Source organism: Aphis gossypii, chromosome 2 (genome assembly GCF_020184175.1).
Source record: "Aphis gossypii isolate Hap1 chromosome 2, ASM2018417v2, whole genome shotgun sequence".
Lineage (NCBI taxonomy): Eukaryota > Metazoa > Arthropoda > Insecta > Hemiptera > Aphididae > Aphis > Aphis gossypii.
The window spans coordinates 6,718,955-6,735,878 of NC_065531.1; the positions used below are offsets into that span (position 1 = coordinate 6,718,955).

The following is a 16,924-nucleotide window of genomic DNA, read 5'->3' on the forward strand; positions in this document are numbered from 1 at the left end:
CAGGTATAATATGTAGGTATACTTCCTGCTAGTGTAGGTATATGGTAGGTATATTTTATTATTAGTTCGCTTCGAATATTATTCGTTTATTATTATTCAGTGTTCCGATCTCATCCGCTTGCACAGTCGCAGTGTTATTTTCTTACGGCGTTTTCTACCAAACGTTAACACGTGTGTGTTTGAGGTAAAATTTTGAAGCTATGTAATAATAATTAATAATTATCTTACAGTTACCCCATGAGTGTGTATTTTTTTGTTTTTTAATTTATTGTTCGCTTTTATTCCACCATGGCATCACAACGTCTATTAGACTAGAAACACTTAATATTAATATATTAAGCATTGACTTGTATTAAACGATTATTATTTGTTTTATAGGTTAAATTTATTATATTGACGTTCTTCCAAATATTTGTTGAATACTTGTTGGACATTTTTTTTCTTTAATAGACTATTGCGCCAGCCAAGAATTAAATGTTTTTTTGTTCGTGTTTTTGAACATTATAAATATAACAGAACTGTAATTAAAAAAAAATTGTATGCTATGATCATATAAAATAATTTGATTTGTTTAGAATTTTGATTTTATTCCTCTTCGTGCAACAATTTTTATGTATTAAACTGTATAGAGTAAAAACATTTGAACACCCGTAAATTAAAATTAACATCATATTATACTGACAGCTGTCTAACATACAAGTATAAGTATTATGAAACATTTTCGAAAATACAATTATCAATTTCATAGAAATAGATTCATATTATGTTTTGTCAGTAGTTGTACCTACTCATTGTTATTTATTTGTATTGAGTTTGAAAAAATACATATGCTTTGAATTGGTTTTGCAAGTTTATTTTTAATAGATAATATTACCTACTTAAACATTTACAAAATCTTATTGTATGCCATTAAAATAAATTTTTTTATTTATTTCACAATGTAATAAGTTTTATACAAGTACCTCCTAATGGTATAGACAGAAACAAAAAAAAACTTGTATTCTCTGTTGTTATGTATTTCATTATGATTAATAATTATCCAATACGTATTTATTAATTTCAATATATTTTTTTTTTGTTTTCTTAATTAGACTAACTTCCTCCGCATTAGTAGTTATGTGGAAAGACTTCAAGAAGTTAAAACTTCTACTATGGAAGAATCTACTGATACAGAAGCGACACCCTATCCAGTCGTTCATAGAGATACTGTTACCGGCCATCATGGCCGGCATAATGGTTATGTTCAGATCGTGGGTGCAGCCGGTCGAGTTCAACAACGTCACCAGATTCGAACCATTTCCCATAACAGTGCCACCATTAATATTGGGATACAGAAACGGGTAAGTCGAATGTCTTTTTTGTGAGTGTGTACGCAATTAAAATGATTAAATTTAAGAACATTTTTTTTTTTATAAGATATGATATTTATTACACAAATAATTAATTACAGTTATAGGTTAGAACTAAGTTATTAAGACTAATATTTTAAATATTCAAGTTAAAAGTTAAAAAATTATTTTAAAATATAGCTATATAACTTGTTTATTTGGAGATACTCACCTTTATATGAATATAAGTTTACTTGAGGTACCTATATATTACCTAGGTATTTATTTATATTAAAATATAGGTAAACAGAAAGATATATTAATTTCTACAAAAAAAAAAAAAAAAAACGAATAATGGATACATAATTTCTTACACGAACACTTTTTACAATTAAATTAGACTTTTTATTACTAGTTAGGTATGTGTATAATTAATGTGATTAAAATGCATTAGCATTTTCTGTCAATGCTTATGTTCATCTCGATATTATTATAGTTAAAATATTAAGACTACCACACAATTTTTTATGCAACCATTATTATAATAATATTATTATTATCATCACATAACATAATGAACTTTAAACAACATATCTCAAACATATCGCGATATTTTATTTAGATATAAATCAGTTATTTTATGACATGTATGAACTTTTATGTATTATGGGTGGTCTATTCCTGTTATGGTCTTGTGTAGGAACTTAACATTTCGTATCAAAATATATCCTTCCCCTTACACCCCACCACTGGATCAGTAAAAATGTGACGTCGACCTCCTGGCGTGGCACTCGCCGCGTTTTGCAATAGAAATAATTCCATTAAACGCCAAAGGCAAAAGAAAAAATAAAGCGGAATGCTACAATAGAAGTTCGGTAATATGAGGAAATGAAATTTGGTATGATGACTGAATGTATTAGCGACTCGGCGGTGAAAATCATACTGTGAACACAAATAATACTTAATAATAATAATTATAATAATAATGTTGTTGTTGATTTATTTGTCGTCAATATGATGATGTCTTTAATAAATAATTCATAATACCCTTGAACAAAAATATTGATTTTATCATCTCACATATTATATGTACAAGGTAACTGTGGTACTGTAAATAATAGATGATTCGTTTTACGAAAAAAACACTTTGTATTTATTCTAGATGGTCCATAGCATGGGCTCCTTATGACCCGGAATTGGAAAAAATTATGAACGACTCTTTCTCGCGTACTCCCAATACGAAGCGTAAGTCTTACGATAAAAAGTCCCAAACGAAATATATAAATAAAATTTTTATTTTTCTTCAGTTGTATCATTCGAAACTGGCGACCAGATGGAAGAAAGGCTAAATCAAGATAATGCAATGAAAAAATTTCTTGTTGGGGTTCGTTTTGATAATATCAAGCCGAATTCTACGTTACCAAAAAGTGCAATTGTGAGTACATTAAAATTAAAATGGTTATTTTACGTATTTATGTCATATAGTACTTTTACTTATTATAATATATTATGTGAGATACTGATTTTACTTGGTTATTGTGTTTAATTCTGTACAGATAAAGCTGAGATATCCGTGTCATCTCCGGATAACGAAAAAGAGTCTGATGAGCTTCGACACGATCGAAGCGAACTGGCGGACTTACTTAATGTTTCCTTTGTATCAGACTTTCGGTCCTAGGCATAAATCAGAAAACGACGGAGGCGAACCAGGTAAAAATCCATAATCACCGTAACACACAGCAATTCAAAATTGCATGCACAAATAACCGTTATTGGTATTACTGGTTCTTAAATATTTGAACGTTTTTAGGTTATTTGTCCGAGTCGTTTTTGTACTTGCAAAATCAGATCTCCAATGCCTTAATACGATACTGGGCTCCCGGCGAGTACTTGCCGGAAATCGAACTACAGAGATTTCCATATCCAAAATACATAGAAGACCCCTTGCTACCAGCACTCACATCTTTTATATCTACGGTGGTGTTACTCAGTTACATTTACACCGCCATCAATACCATCAAAGTGATCTCAGCTGAAAAAGAAATGAAAATGAAGGTAAGTAATTGAATAAAAATAATTTTAGTATATTACCTAAATGATGTCGTTTCAGAAAATTACAATAGATTTATTAAATTATATTGATGATTTTCATTACTCTAAATTCTAATCAAGGTTATGAGTATGGTACAACAAATTTTTAATCCATAAAATATTATATCATTTATATTTTAAGGGCATGTGTAGAACGCAGTCATACACAATATTTTTCCAATCAAATAAATATTTGTTAACTATTGCTGTAAAGTTGAAACCTGTAACTTTATCACCCTCCTATCACCTATCCCACCGCCTTAAGTATTTTCCGTTCCATCTTGGGAGTGTTAGTTTAAGTTTCTAACAAGTTTACCTTATAAATGACTGAAGACTACGAATTATTTCGTCGATACTAATATATTGAGACTTTTTTGTTTTTCAGGAAGCTATGATGCTCATGGGCTTAGATAATTGGTTGCACGCTTGTGCGTGGTACTTGAAGAGTTTCGTCGTATGGATAGCGCCGCTGTTGATATTGGTGTTTTTTATAACGTTCGATTGGCCTACAGGCGCGGTATTTCAATACTCTGACCCACTAGTACTGATGGCGATACTGACATTGTACGTGACTGCCGGAATATCATATTGCTTTTTGATATCCGCCTGCTTTAAAAAAGGTAAAATCCTATTATATTATATTATACAATAATATCAGTGCCGGATTTAGGGGAGGGGGGAAGTGGGTATCCTTGCCCCTGGCGTGGGTTAGGGCGCTGTTTGTATAAGGGCGCTCTTTTAAGTGTTGACGACCCGCACCACTAATACTATACAAAGGCGCTAAATTTCTATTGGCCCGGGCATCAAATATCCTAGGTCCGACACTGTGTATAATTTGTAGGCAATTATATTATGATTACAACTGTAATACAATTCTAAGGATCTGTACAATTTTCAATAGTTATTCAAAACACGTTTATATATTTTAGAAATGTGTTTCTTAGTACCTACCTATTAAATACAAATATTATAATATTTTATATTTTATTCTTTTTAATTATTGTGCGTATTTTTCATGTAATGTGAAATTCAAACTTAATTAATAGTTTGTCTTTAAACGTGTATTTAAAATTATAAAGTATCTAATATTAGTGGGTACTTGTTATTTTTAAAATTAAAAGATTTTTAAATATATTTATGAAATTTTTCGTAATTTTAGAGTCTATTTAGTGATTTTTTTTTAAGGAACATAAATGTGCATATTTTGAGGTTTTTTTTTTAAAAAAAAAAAATAGGACTTTAACCCTAAATCATACTACTAACACATGTGGGAATTATTAGTTGTCACGCATTGTCATTGTGTATACAATCTAACCGTCCATAAACAAAATAACAATTACCGTTCCATTAACATATTGTCAAGGTATCATGTCGTACCTAGTATATAATACTTGTATAAAAAAATATATTAATAATTATAGTATACGATATATGTATAATTATATATATATACAAATTCCTATATGACATATTTTAACATGTACTAAATATTTAGACCTTCAAATTTCCGTTTGTTGCGTATAATGTATGTGTGTGTGTGTAAATAATTGCGATTGAATTTATCTTATTTCTTTGTTTACAATATTTTTTCTTCTTTTTCAGCCAATACAGCAGCGACCGTTGGTGGTGTATTGTGGTTTGGGACTTATGCACCATTTATGATCTTCCAACCCAAGTACTCATCCATGACCAACAGAGAAATCTTGGCGTCGACCATATTGCCAAATACGGCGTTAGGATACATATTCCAGAGTCTCATCATGTTTGAAGGTATCGGTAGCGGGCTGACGTGGGAAAATATCAAAGTGACGGTGTCTCCGGACGACAAGATGTGCATCGCGGACATAATGCTCATGTTGGTATTTGATACGGTTCTGTACCTGTTGATCGCCGTTTACATAGAAACGGCTTTCCCGCGCAACAGCGGTTTCCACCCTCCATGGTATTTTCCAATAATGGTGAGTTCGAGATCTTAAATATGAGAATTTTTTTATTCTGACCCCTTCCTCACAATTTTATCTATGGGCGCCCATGGTTGTTATTCCACTCTTTCATATTAAATGTCATATTGTTAACGCGTTCTATCGCTATGTATATTACAGCCGTCATTCTGGTTCGAGAAAAAAGTTAACCATAAAAACATTACCGAAAAATCTGGCATACATATACAATCTCTCAGCAAGAGTTTCACGCCCGGCAAATACGTAGTCAACAAGCTCTCAGTGGACATGCATCCTAATCAAATAACTATTTTATTGGGTCACAACGGTGCTGGAAAATCTACTACCATGTCCATGTTGACCGGACTGATAAGTCCAACATCCGGAACAGCGTTGATAGAAGGATATGATATAAAAACTCACATGAAAACCATAAGACATTCTTTAGGGCTTTGCCCTCAATACAATCTACTCATACCAGACTTGACCGTAGTAGAGCATTTGTACTTTTTTGGAATGGTTAGTATACCTACTCGATTGTAGTAATATTTTATTATTAAAACCGTAAAAATATGTATAATATAATAAAGCATTATTTTTATTTATTTATTTATTAAATAATTTACACCACTGAACAAGAGTACAATATATCTAATTAGTATAATTTAAAACGTATACATACTTACATTATATAATATGATCACGGTTTGTCGATGTGTTATTTAGTTGAAAGATTTAAGTGAAGAAGATTTGAAAAGCGAAATCGATAAATATACAGCTAAATTTGAACTGGAGTCAATGATTAACACAAAGTCCAAGCATCTGAGCGGAGGGATGAAAAGAAAACTGTCGGTAGCCATAGCATTAATAGGAAAATCGAAGGTACGTGCTATCATTTAGTTAACTCTGTGGTATCCGTTCATTAATAATTAAAAAACATAACGATTATCGATCCTGCGTAGGTGGTATTGATGGACGAACCGACATCGGGAATGGACCCGGCGGCCAGACGCACTCTGTGGAATATTTTACAATCTGAAAGGGAAGGAAGAACAATGGTGATGACAACGCATTTAATGGACGAAGCAGATTTATTAGGTGACCGTGTCGCCATTATGAAAGCTGGCACTCTTTGTTGTGTCGGAACACCATTTTCGTTGAAAAAAGAATATGGTAAGAAAATTATATTATAGAATAAAATTAATGTTAGTAAAAAAAAAAAAAAAAATTGGAGGTAATTTCAGGGTCTTAAATACAATTTTAATTAATTTCATTATCACACATCCTAAACACGTCTATATGTTTCATATAATAAATAATTTTGTTTCTAAAAACTGCGGAATACACATTATTCGTTTTAATTTAAAATTATCCACTTCTATGCAAACTTATATTGGAATGGTTAAATTAATTTTATATTTTCAAAATTCAATAAACTATTGTCCAACCTCATTGAATAATATTTTTAATACTGATGATCTATGATTATCATTAACTTTATAGATATTTTATTCATCTTATTACACAAAACAAAATGTTATTCAAGGGTCGAAAAAATATACACACAACGATGAAAGATATTGAATTGACTATTGTTTTTAAAGATGAAAAATTGTAATGCAATTTTTGTTATTTTTTAGGCGGTGGTTATACCTTAACTCTTGTTAAGGATGTAGTCGGTTTCAGTTTGACTAAAGTGACAAATTTCGTTCGTAAATATTACCCACATTCAGTACCAAGCAACCTGACCGTCATGGAAGTTACGTATCAGCTAGAAGATTCGTCACTGTTTCCAGATCTGCTTAACTCCTTAGAGCAAACTAAACAGACGTTAGGAATAAAAGAATATGGAATAACTTTGACTACGCTGCAAGACGTATTTATGCGGTATGTAGGCAAAGCACGTGTAATGAAATATATAATGCGAGTTTATTTTGTTGTCATTGCAGAGTTGGCCAAGAAGATAACAAGAAACTATCGGATTACCAGATGAACGCGATCAAACAAAAATCAATGGAATTGAAGAACCGTTTCGATACGTTATTCTACGACCCCGAGTGCGATTCTACCGATTTCAAATCTGAAAGTGAGAATTTACCAAAAATTATAATCACTTTACGTTTCGTATGATTTTGATAATTTATTATATTGTGTTTAATCAGGGGCCAGAGGATGGAAATTATTTTGGATCCAAGTCGGGGCGATTATGGAAAAGAAATGCTTGCAGTCGTACCGTTCTCTGATATTGCACTCGCTACAAATAACGCTAACATTATTTTTCATATTATTGGCCCTGCTGGTCGTCAATTCTTGGCAGGGTATGAAAGACTTGCCGGCTCTAACAGCTGAATTAGCGGTAAGTAATTACAATTGTTGATAGAAGATTTCAATGAAACATTATTCCAATAAAAATATTTTCATTTTCAGAATTACTGGGAGCCTATCAGCACGGTCATGATATCCACCAATAACACGAAAATTGGCAATTTTTACGAGTCATACAAGAATGCTTGTGCACCCAACCCGGTTTTGGATTTGAATTACCGTACCACGTACAGTTATTTCGAAGACTTCTTACTGCGAGTGGTGAGTTTTTTGCCCTCCTCAGTTAATAATAACAGTAATATAATTTATGTGAAAATCGAGTGCGAGAGCATCGTGACTAATACTTATTCCGTTATCGTAGCCACTGAAAATAACATCAATCGTACCTTTGATTTTTTTATCCATAGGCCACCGAAAAGATATCACCTTTTACACAAAAGTACATTGTCGGTGCTATTTTCGGCGAAGATAGGATTACTGCATATTTTAACAACCAACCGTACCACGGTCCACCGTTGGCACTCAGCATGGTGCACAATGCTATACTGAAAAGTTACAAAGGAGAAGAGTACGGAATACAGATAATAAATCATCCACTGCCCTATCAAGGAGTAGACAAGGTGAGAAAATAGTTGATTTCAATATTATTAACCGATGTAATATCATAAGGATTACGCGAATTTCTATCGTTTCCGCGGAATAACGAGGTTTTTATATAATAAACTAAACAGCAGCTAATATTCTTGACGAAAAAATGTTACAATTCCGATAGTTTCCAGCATAAAAACATCAAATTCTTTTTAATTAATTTCTCGTGATCACCAATGTCAACAACCGATCTAACTTAACTTAGATTACCCGAATGGAGTGACACAATGACGGTGTATTATTGTACCCGGTAAAATGTCTATCCACTAAAAGTGTAATTTAACGATATTGATGATCGAATTGCCGATGATTTACTGTAATACTCACTGTTTTTAACAAACACAATTCGTAACGTAATTGTTTTTTTTTTTTTGTTGCCATTTCGCAGCTGATGAAATTGACTGGAGGCAGCAATCTGGGCTATCAGGTAGCGTTCAACTGCGCCATTTCCCAAGCTTTCGTGTGTGCCGTGTACGTGCTGTTCGCCGTCAATGAGCGTCAGACCGGTGCCAAGCACATGCAACAAATTGCCGGCGTCAAACCATTGGCCTACTGGGGCGCGTCTCTGTTGTGGGACTGGATAAGTTACCTGACCGTTATATTCTCCATTCTGATAATGCTCTTCTATCACGGCGATCCAGGATACTCGAGCTGGAAACAAATGGGTCAGTGTGACATCATAACATGTTATTATAATGTATTGAGAGGTTATTATGTACCGACCAAATCTAATTGGGTGTTTATCAACATACACTCTATATCAAAAAAAAACTATAACATTAATAACAAAATATCTTATTTTAGTTTTTTATAACTTTAATAATTTATTATAATAAGTAACGACTGTTCGATAAATGTTTTATACACGGATATTACGCTCTTTTAACAACAAAAATATTATAATATACCTAGTTGTTGTTAGGTTTGGTTGGTTATTTTTTTTCACTAACTCTTAAATTTTGATTAACTACAGGACTGATGCTGAGTTTACTGGTGGCTTTCTCGTGGGCGACGCTGCCACTGATGAGTCTGTTTTCGTATCTGTTCCAAAACCCGTCTACTAGTTTTACGAGAATATCAATGTTTAGCGTTATGACCGGTAAGGATAAAACAAAAAAAATAATGGATAATATTATAAATATATGTAGTGTTCAACAAGTTTCGAAGCGATCATCATACTAAAATTTAGAGTTTTATAATATAATAACATAATATAATTAATGATGTTATTAAATATTTTACATTAAAAATGTACAGTAGTGATATCTATTATTACTCCACGTTGGCATTACAATATGCATACAGTAATTAAGAGAAAAAATATTTAAAATTATATTTCCAAAAATATTGAATATCTGATATACTATTATTGTTTTTATCATTACACCCAATGCCTTGTAATATGACCATTTTTAGAAAAATAAAACACAGGACTAAAAATGTTCATCATACCCTTTTTAATCTACTCATAAATATAATTCTCTTGTATCAAAAATAGTATAGTTTATATTAGATACCATATATGCTCGATAATGTATCAAACTGTTTGATTTTTGAACGAACCCAACCAAATGGTTTAAAATTTAAAAAAAAAGCTAATAAAATAAATATTTTAACTCAATTTGTTGAAGAACAATGAAAAAAATCAAATCAAATTATGTAGGTATTAATAAATTAATACAATGAATATTATGTATAAATTGAGTACTATTTTTTCATAATACTTCAATACAATATTTATTTACTAAAATTATAATTTATATATTGTGTTTCTTAGACACATAAATATATTTTTCGCAATTAGTTGAAAAACTTGTATTTTTAAATGATAAGTAGGTAATATTAATAATAATAAATAAAAATATTATTACAATGTTCAATAATATTATAACATATTATGTTATTCAAAAATATAAGTTTTTAAAAAACTATAAAAGTGTACGATTTTTATTCTATTATAATTTATCTTAGATACAAGAAATAATAAATAAAAAAAATTAATCTACATATCGATTTTACTATATTGAACTATACATTATTATTATTTTATTTTAATAAGTGTAAGATACTTACTCAAAAAAAATTTTATTTTTACCTCAAAAGTCAGATTATATAATATATGTGTGTAATTATGTATAATATTTTACTATGCATACAAATATGTTTCAATTGATTGATGACTCTGCTTACAAAATAATATTGTTCAATATTCACCTATATTGTGTTACCATGATACAGGTGCCTTCTGCTTCATGCTGGTGCTTATTTTGGACATGCAACCACTATGTTTGAAAGATCATGCTAAGTTTATTGACAACTTGATGATTTATTTCCCACATTATGCTCTCGGAAGCGGTTTGAAAAACATATACTCTGCATATGAGTACAACGAAATTTGTGACTTCCAAAAGAACGGTAAGTCACGTGTTGCAATTATCACGGAAAATAAAAATATTATCGATAAACTAATAGGTGTTGTATGTTCACACTATGTGTACGTTTATTCCGAAGTATATTTAAATTAAACATTTTTCCTATCAGCTGCGCAATCATTACGATTGACTGTGAAAGAAAACATTTCTTTTTTTTTTAACGCCAACGAATAATTTAATTACCATTTTAGCCACGTGTTTTGGATGGGATGGTGACAATCTGTCGTGGACCACCCCCGGAATTGGCAGAAACATGACGCGCTTGTTCTGGTTGGGATTAGTGTGTGTGATTTTACTGTTGTCGTGCGAATACTTAACGTACTACGGAAACAAGGTCCACTGCATGCTTATGAAACTCTACAGCCACGTCATGTTTAAGAACTCTGTCAAAGAAGATAAGTACGACTTAAACTGTTACGAATCGGACGTGTCTCACGAGAAGCAAGTGGTCAACGGCGCCGATCCGCACAACTATTGTCTATACCTCAAGTGAGTACGCACCACCTAAATCATCGTGACTCATTAAAAATGGGCTTTTTATATTATAATAAATACACCAAACAATTGATCACTTGCATAGTATCCACTACCCAGATATAGAGACTCAAATGTTTTAACGTATTCGTCTAAAATGGATATAGTATATTTAAAGAAATATACCAATAATATATAATAAAATATATTTGTACTTACTAAATTATCGTGATAATTATTTTTATTAGTTACTTTTACAATTGTTGGTTTTTCATCAACTTATTGAATATAAAGTAAGGAAAATATTAAAACAAATACTTACTCAAAATCAGCGTTGAAATATCAATATTTTTTTACATAAAGTATTATTAAAAAACATTATATCATTGAATTAAAATTTAACATATCCATGATAGTGACCCATTCGACACCTAATGTATCACAGACCAATAGCCATTTGCATACCTTTTTAAATATTAAAAAAACCATGTGTAGGTATTCATTAACGTGAAAGTTTGAAACGATTCAAACATAATATAGTTGTGTGCATTACCAGTTTTTATTTTTTTTACTTAGCAACCCGATATATTTTTTAAAATTTTTAATAATGTTATCGTCTCTTGATTCGTAGTAACGTCTGGAAGAAATATGGGAACAAGGAAGCCGTCAGGGGACTGAATTTGGCTCTTAAGGCCAACGAGTGTTTTGGTCTGCTGGGGTCGAATGGTGCCGGAAAGACGACCACATTCAAGATGCTGACGGGTGACATAAAGAATACTGCCGGTGACATTTACGTATGTGGCGTGAATGTCAACAACAACCGCGAGAAGATACACGAGGTGGGTGGATACTGTCCTCAATTCAACGGTCTCATCGAAGAGCTCACTGGCTATGAGACGCTCCATTTCTTCTGCAAGTTGAGGGGTATGTCCTACAAAGAAGCGTCCACTGTGCCATTCCAGCTGGCCTCCAGGTTGGCTTTCATGGCTCACTTAAACTCTCAAGCGAAAAACTACAGGTGAGCGCGTTGATCTAAGATCTTAATATTATTATAATAACATTGTATATTGTCAACTTTTGTAGTCTTAGAATTTTCAGTAAATCATACACTATATAATATACGTTGTACAGCTGTGGTCACCAACAAAACACACAAACGATATATTTATATATTTTTTTTTTTGTATGGTATACTTTGTTTGAGATTTTCACGTTTAATCGAATCGACTTTAATCTCGATTTTGTGGTGTTTTTTTCGTACGTATAGTGGCGGAAACAAGAGGAAACTCAGCACGGCCATAGCTATGATCGGTGATCCAAGCATTCTATTCTTAGACGAACCTACCTCCGGCCTAGACCCTGCAGCTCGGAAACACCTCTGGGATACGGTGAGCGAGGAGAGGGATCGCGGCAAATGCGTTTTCATCACGTCTCACAGGTACTATTATTATGTTGTAACAAATTTCGTAAATTTTCATTAATTTAATCAGTACCTAAATACATTTCCTAGACTGATAAATAATTACAATAATACCTATGGGAGTAGGTACACTAAAAGGTTTGGTTAACCGTCAAGTTATACCGATTATCATTTGTGTTTTTAATTATACGTAACGTACGATCTATTTTGCTACACAAAGTAAAAGTTATACGATATACCTACTAAAGTAATGATTAATTAAAACGCTTTGAAATTACGAAAAAAATGCAAATTTGTACTGTGTAAGCGCACTGTCTATGTGTTTATTGCTTCTATCACTCCGCCAACTATGGAGTAAAAACATTATTTTCCAAAAATCTGTTGAGACCTAAAGTTATATCTCGTTTAAAAATATAAATGTAACCATATTTTCATTTTTATTATCATACATTTTTTTTAATGCGTTATAAACGTATTTTTGAATAAAATTAACAAGATATTATTATTGTTTTTTAACAGTCTCGAGGAATGCGAAGCCTTATGCACTCGTCTGGCCATAATGGTGGACGGCCGTCTGTGCTGCATCGGATCTGTGCAGCATTTGAAAAACAAATTCTCTGTTGGCTACCAGCTGCACATAAAATTCCACCCTGACAACCATGCGAGAGCTAAAGATTACGTGATGAAATCGTTTGTCGGTAAGTGTACTAAGTATATTATGACGTGATCAATATTATGCTATTGAGAAATGACAAGCTGTACAATAATTGTCTTAAATAATTTTGTTTTTATCATTTATAATTGGTATAATTATCATTAGATTACCTATCATTTTTTTTTTAATTTCTAGACAATCTATACATTTTGTTATTTAATAATTGAGAAAAAAATATTTTCTAAAAATATTTATACATAATTATCTAATTATATAAAATGTCGATAACATTAAATAAATGCGCTCATTTACCAAAATATATTATACCTATACATATTATATTTTTTATTCGTGCAATATGTAAACATTAACAGAGAAATCCAATTTATGCCCACCATTTTTTTTTAAATATTATATATATATATATATAACGAAATAAATAATAGTTATACAACAACTTCGTTCAGCTTACGAGCTTCATTGTATAGTCACCGCTCGAACATTGTGATGTGACACAAAGATACATCTTTAATTCTCATGATATTGCTGCTATTATCTAGATAATAATATGAATGTAAATACAAATTTCTTAAATTGTTGTTCTTTAACAAATTAAAATTATTATGAAAAATATTTTCAAAAATGTTTATGGTTTTGAAAACAACGAGCTTAATTGCATTCGACTTATTGCCCGGTAAACATAAAAAAAATGAAATAATTATTAATATTATGAACATCGTTTCAGGCGCCAACTTACGTGAAGAATTCGAAATCACGGCGCTGTTCCACATTCCCAAGAAGTATCCGTGTTCGTACGCTTTCGCTCAAATGGAACAAGCCAAGAAAGAGCTGTTGATCGACGATTATTCGATAACGCAGACTAGTTTAGAACAGGTATATGCCAACGACCGTTTCCTTAATTTTATTTCGTTTTTATTATCATTTCTTTAGTTACAATGTTATCATACCTTATTGGTATTTAGTATTTACATTGAACCGTGTGTCCGCTTCGATACTACCACGCGTTGTACTGTGTACTTAATAATAATAATAATTATTGTTTATTATTATTAATATTTTAATTACATCGGCAATAACTGTAATAATATGTATAATAACCGAGTCGTGTGTTTTACAGGTGTTTTTGAGCTTTACCAGAAATCGTGAACAAGCAATTGCATAACGTATGTCGTCCACGCGCAGCCGGCAGGATGCCGACCTCGTTTCATCCTACGTTTGTTCCCCACCCCCGTCTCAACCCCATCCCAATCCCAATTTTTAAATATAAGTTTATGAGTGCCATGTCAATGAAAAAAAAAAGAAAACAACGAAAGAAAAAAAAATCAAATATCACTAATATATCATTTTGTCTTCCCCCTCGGAACGTAGTTTAACACAACATTCCGATAAACTGCCGCTGTTGTTGTTGTTGTTGTCGTCGTTTTTTTTTTTCGTACGAAGGCTGACTAATTGTATATTTTAAGAAAGAATGAGATAATATTTTTATATTTTAAAAAAAGAAGAAAAAGAGAGGAAAGAGAAGAAAATGAAGAAGTAGAAAATTGGTTTTGTAATATATAATATATAAAAGTATATATATATTCATGTGATAATTTATATTGTGCGAGCATTTTTTTTTTTACTCGCACTCTGAAACCGAATTAAGTATAATATATGTATGTATGTATAATATATGTACGTTACTATAGTTGTTTCGGTTCTTTTGTATCATGATTTTATTTTCCTTAAACGTAATACTATATATATATATATATATATATTATATGCGTAATACTATTGTTTAAACGCTCAATGTACAGATATATATTTTTGGAAATTCTATATATATATATATTTATATATATCGGGTTCAAGACAATGTACCTACCTATTGTTCTTTTTTTTTTGTTTACTCTAGTTACTATATTATATAAATATATTTTAATAATTATCTGTAATTACCATTTAGAGTAGAAACTATTTAATTTATTAAGTATAATCTGTTCAATAGGTTTAAGAAAAATATACCAAAATGTACAGTTACGCTTTTGTTTTATTTCATCGTAATAGTCTCCATACCTTTCTGACCACATATACTAAAGTACCTATGTAAACGATACAGCTTTTTGGTTATGATATGTTTGATGGAAAAAAAACATTTATAGAAACACAACATTTTGCAATTTCATCACGTCTTTCTGTCGTAATAAATGTTCAATTAAGTATTAAAAAAAGTTGGTCATGGTCAACAAAAATTTAAAAATAAAAAGATTTAAAGCAGTCAATGTTGTCAGATATTTTATGGTCATGTGTTGTCATATCATTTTGAAAAATATGCATGGTACTTAGATAGATATTAAATTCAAAGAAAGTGTAAATCGATATTAAATCATTCAAAGTGGATATTTTCACTGTAAAAGGTTGGTAATTGCTTATAAATATCACAAAATATAATTTTTATTTTTTTTTAGGTTTACTAAATTCCGGAGTATAATTTTAGCTATTTTGTTGAACCTTGGATGGAATTCAATAAGAATATCGTCATACAACATTATTAGAAAAGCTCTGCTTTGGCCATTTATGGTTTTTGATATAAATATTAAATACTTTTTTTTATTTTATATTATATTTATATCTAAATATTATTTAGATTACAACCAATTTAAAATATATTATATTTTTATAGATTTAACTAATTTTAAAACTCTTTTTAAGTTATACTCTGTAATAATATAGTGTTTTATTTAGAGAACTTTTTTAATTTTATTAATTCTACTCGTATATATTAATATGTTATTTAGTCTGTATAAGATACAAAAATCCTATTTTATATTTTTACAGGAATTTAAAAAATATTTTTTTCAATTAATTTTAAATAAATAGGATTTTAGAATATTAACCACTTTGACTGTATGGATTCTACTTTTTAAAACATTTTCATTTCACACAAAATATGTGTACCTAGGTACTGACTATGTTTCAACACTTAATAAAAGCAAATTTATTTACATATATATATACATATTTTGAATTGAAATATTTTTGAAAATAAATATGTGTATTTTTATATTTAATATAAAATAAATAGTAAGTAAAATATTCAAAATCGCTCCGTAAAAATCTGTTTCAAAACTTTTACCCTTCATATTACTAAATTATTCTTGGTTTTACTTGATTTAATATCAAGTTCTAAACTTTAAATAACAATTTTCCAACAATCGTTTTGTTGAACTAATACACTACCTATACTGTTGTTGTAGTTCTATTATTACAGATACATTTATTCTAGTATTCTTTCTAATTCTAAATGCCACGTAAAAAAAAAATACTATACTAACATCATATTTCAACTAGGAGTTTCGTGTCATAATCGTAAATTCTTTGATTTCAACTTTGGTTACAAAAAGAATACAGCAATTTTATAAAAAAAAATATTGTTTTATAAACAAGTAATAACAGTGTTATATTATAGATCTTGGACTTCGGCATATTATAAAAATTAAACAATCATTTTTTCGAATGTTTACCATGATTTTTTGTGAAATACTTATACGAAACATCATACCAGGTGTACCCGACCCAATAAAATTCCAACCAGCCAGAGGCCATTA

At 30.5% G+C, this 16,924-nt stretch overlaps 1 protein-coding gene across 2 annotated transcripts in view; it reads left to right on the forward strand.

Annotated features, from left to right (window-relative positions):
• LOC114125816 (phospholipid-transporting ATPase ABCA1) overlaps positions 1-14,661 on the forward strand; it is a 39,126-nt gene extending 24,465 nt beyond the window's left edge. For both annotated transcript variants that reach the window (XM_050198904.1, XM_027989593.2), the window contains exons 2-25: positions 1,092-1,340; positions 2,491-2,573; positions 2,636-2,763; positions 2,885-3,038; positions 3,139-3,383; positions 3,805-4,039; positions 5,022-5,377; positions 5,522-5,878; positions 6,086-6,241; positions 6,322-6,532; positions 7,000-7,246; positions 7,309-7,445; positions 7,522-7,715; positions 7,787-7,945; positions 8,092-8,304; positions 8,721-8,997; positions 9,306-9,431; positions 10,571-10,747; positions 10,956-11,253; positions 11,870-12,256; positions 12,506-12,676; positions 13,178-13,356; positions 14,059-14,207; positions 14,452-14,661. In XM_050198904.1, coding sequence (XP_050054861.1) covers positions 1,117-1,340; positions 2,491-2,573; positions 2,636-2,763; positions 2,885-3,038; positions 3,139-3,383; positions 3,805-4,039; positions 5,022-5,377; positions 5,522-5,878; positions 6,086-6,241; positions 6,322-6,532; positions 7,000-7,246; positions 7,309-7,445; positions 7,522-7,715; positions 7,787-7,945; positions 8,092-8,304; positions 8,721-8,997; positions 9,306-9,431; positions 10,571-10,747; positions 10,956-11,253; positions 11,870-12,256; positions 12,506-12,676; positions 13,178-13,356; positions 14,059-14,207; positions 14,452-14,496 — 4,908 coding nt within the window. In that variant the 5' untranslated portion in view covers positions 1,092-1,116 and the 3' untranslated portion in view covers positions 14,497-14,661. The remainder of the gene's footprint in view (positions 1-1,091; positions 1,341-2,490; positions 2,574-2,635; positions 2,764-2,884; positions 3,039-3,138; positions 3,384-3,804; positions 4,040-5,021; positions 5,378-5,521; positions 5,879-6,085; positions 6,242-6,321; positions 6,533-6,999; positions 7,247-7,308; positions 7,446-7,521; positions 7,716-7,786; positions 7,946-8,091; positions 8,305-8,720; positions 8,998-9,305; positions 9,432-10,570; positions 10,748-10,955; positions 11,254-11,869; positions 12,257-12,505; positions 12,677-13,177; positions 13,357-14,058; positions 14,208-14,451) is intronic.
• The last annotated feature ends 2,263 nt before the right edge of the window (positions 14,662-16,924 follow it).